Below are 1,153 nucleotides of genomic sequence, written 5' to 3' on the forward strand. Positions count from 1 at the left end.
TGCAGGCGGCAGTAAACCAGCCCGTCCTTCATGCCGAAGTGGTCGCCGGTGGTCAGCATCTTGGCGCAGGTGGAGCAGGTGAAACAGTTCAGGTGGTAAACCGAGTCCCGGGCGCGCATCACCATCTCCGAAGCCGAGATGCCCAGGTGGCAGCGGGCGCAGCGCTGCACCGAGAACCGCCTGCCATCCAGAGAGAGAAGGGGGGGGGAGAAAGAGAGAGAGAGAGCGCCCTTTGAGGTCTTCACCTGAGCAGGTGCAGAGTTCCTCCACCGCCTTTCTTCGCGGGGAGGGGGGGAGATAAGAAAGGGGAGCGCCCTCCACCACGCGCGGGAAAGGACGCTGCCCCTCGCTCTCTCCCAGCCCGCCCGGGAGCGCCAGGCCTTTCGGGGGGGGGACGCCCCGGACAGGTGAGCTGGCAGGTAAGTCCTAAAGAAGACACCTACGGAGAGTCTCAGCCCTCCAGGTTGTCCCAAAGGTGCTTTTTCAGGAGGCAACTGGACTTTCTTGTTTTTTCTTGGCTTCTCCTCCAAGAAGCTTCCTCAGTTTCCCCCCATGTTTGTGTTGAACCCCCCCCCACAGGTGACCTTGAGGACACAGGTAAACCCCCAAAGGGCTGCAACAACTCTCTAAGTCTAAGAGAAGGCGAAAGGCCAGCTGTCTGCAAGGAGTATAAATCCTTCCCACCGTCCAGTCGGAGCTGAAGAAGCTTCTGGGAGGAGAAGCGAAACGCCTTCAAAGCAAAAACGAGAAAGTCCAGTGGCCTCGCGAAAAAGCACTTTTGGGGTCCTAAAGAAGACCCAGCCGGGGAGTTTCCACCAGCCCCTCGCCCCCACTTGCCCACCCCACCCCATGCCCGCCGCCGGCCAGACCTGCCCCGTCCCTCTTTCCCCTCGCCTTTCCCCCCCCCTCCCCACCGATTCTTACCGATAATAGTCTTCCTTGCAGTAGATGCTGCCGTCTTTGCTAAAACAGGTGAGCTCGGATTCCAGGTTGAGTTTACACTCGCAGCACTTCAGACAACGCATGTGCCACTGCTTGTCCACCGCCAGGAGGTAGTAGCGGTCCGAGATCTTCCCGCCGCAACCGGCGCACAGGGCGGCCCGCTCGTTGCTCACCGACGGCATGGTGTGCTGCGGGGGGGGGGGGGGGGGAA

At 61.0% G+C, this 1,153-nt stretch overlaps 1 protein-coding gene across 1 annotated transcript; it reads right to left on the bottom strand.

The window, feature by feature from the left end:
* Positions 1–7: 7 nt before the first annotated feature.
* LOC107302300 (LIM/homeobox protein Lhx2) lies at positions 8–1,124 on the bottom strand (the record flags this gene model as incomplete). The annotated part of the gene is made up of 2 exons (XM_015831397.1): positions 925–1,124; positions 8–180 (listed from the first exon to the last, which is right to left on the bottom strand). Coding segments are annotated over exons 1-2 (373 nt in total), but the record flags the coding sequence as incomplete, so codon positions are not given.
* Between the last annotated feature and the right edge of the window lie 29 nt (positions 1,125–1,153).

This window comes from Protobothrops mucrosquamatus, unplaced genomic scaffold (assembly GCF_001527695.2).
Source record: "Protobothrops mucrosquamatus isolate PMUCROS unplaced genomic scaffold, P.Mucros_1.0 scaffold44992, whole genome shotgun sequence".
NCBI lineage: Eukaryota > Metazoa > Chordata > Lepidosauria > Squamata > Viperidae > Protobothrops > Protobothrops mucrosquamatus.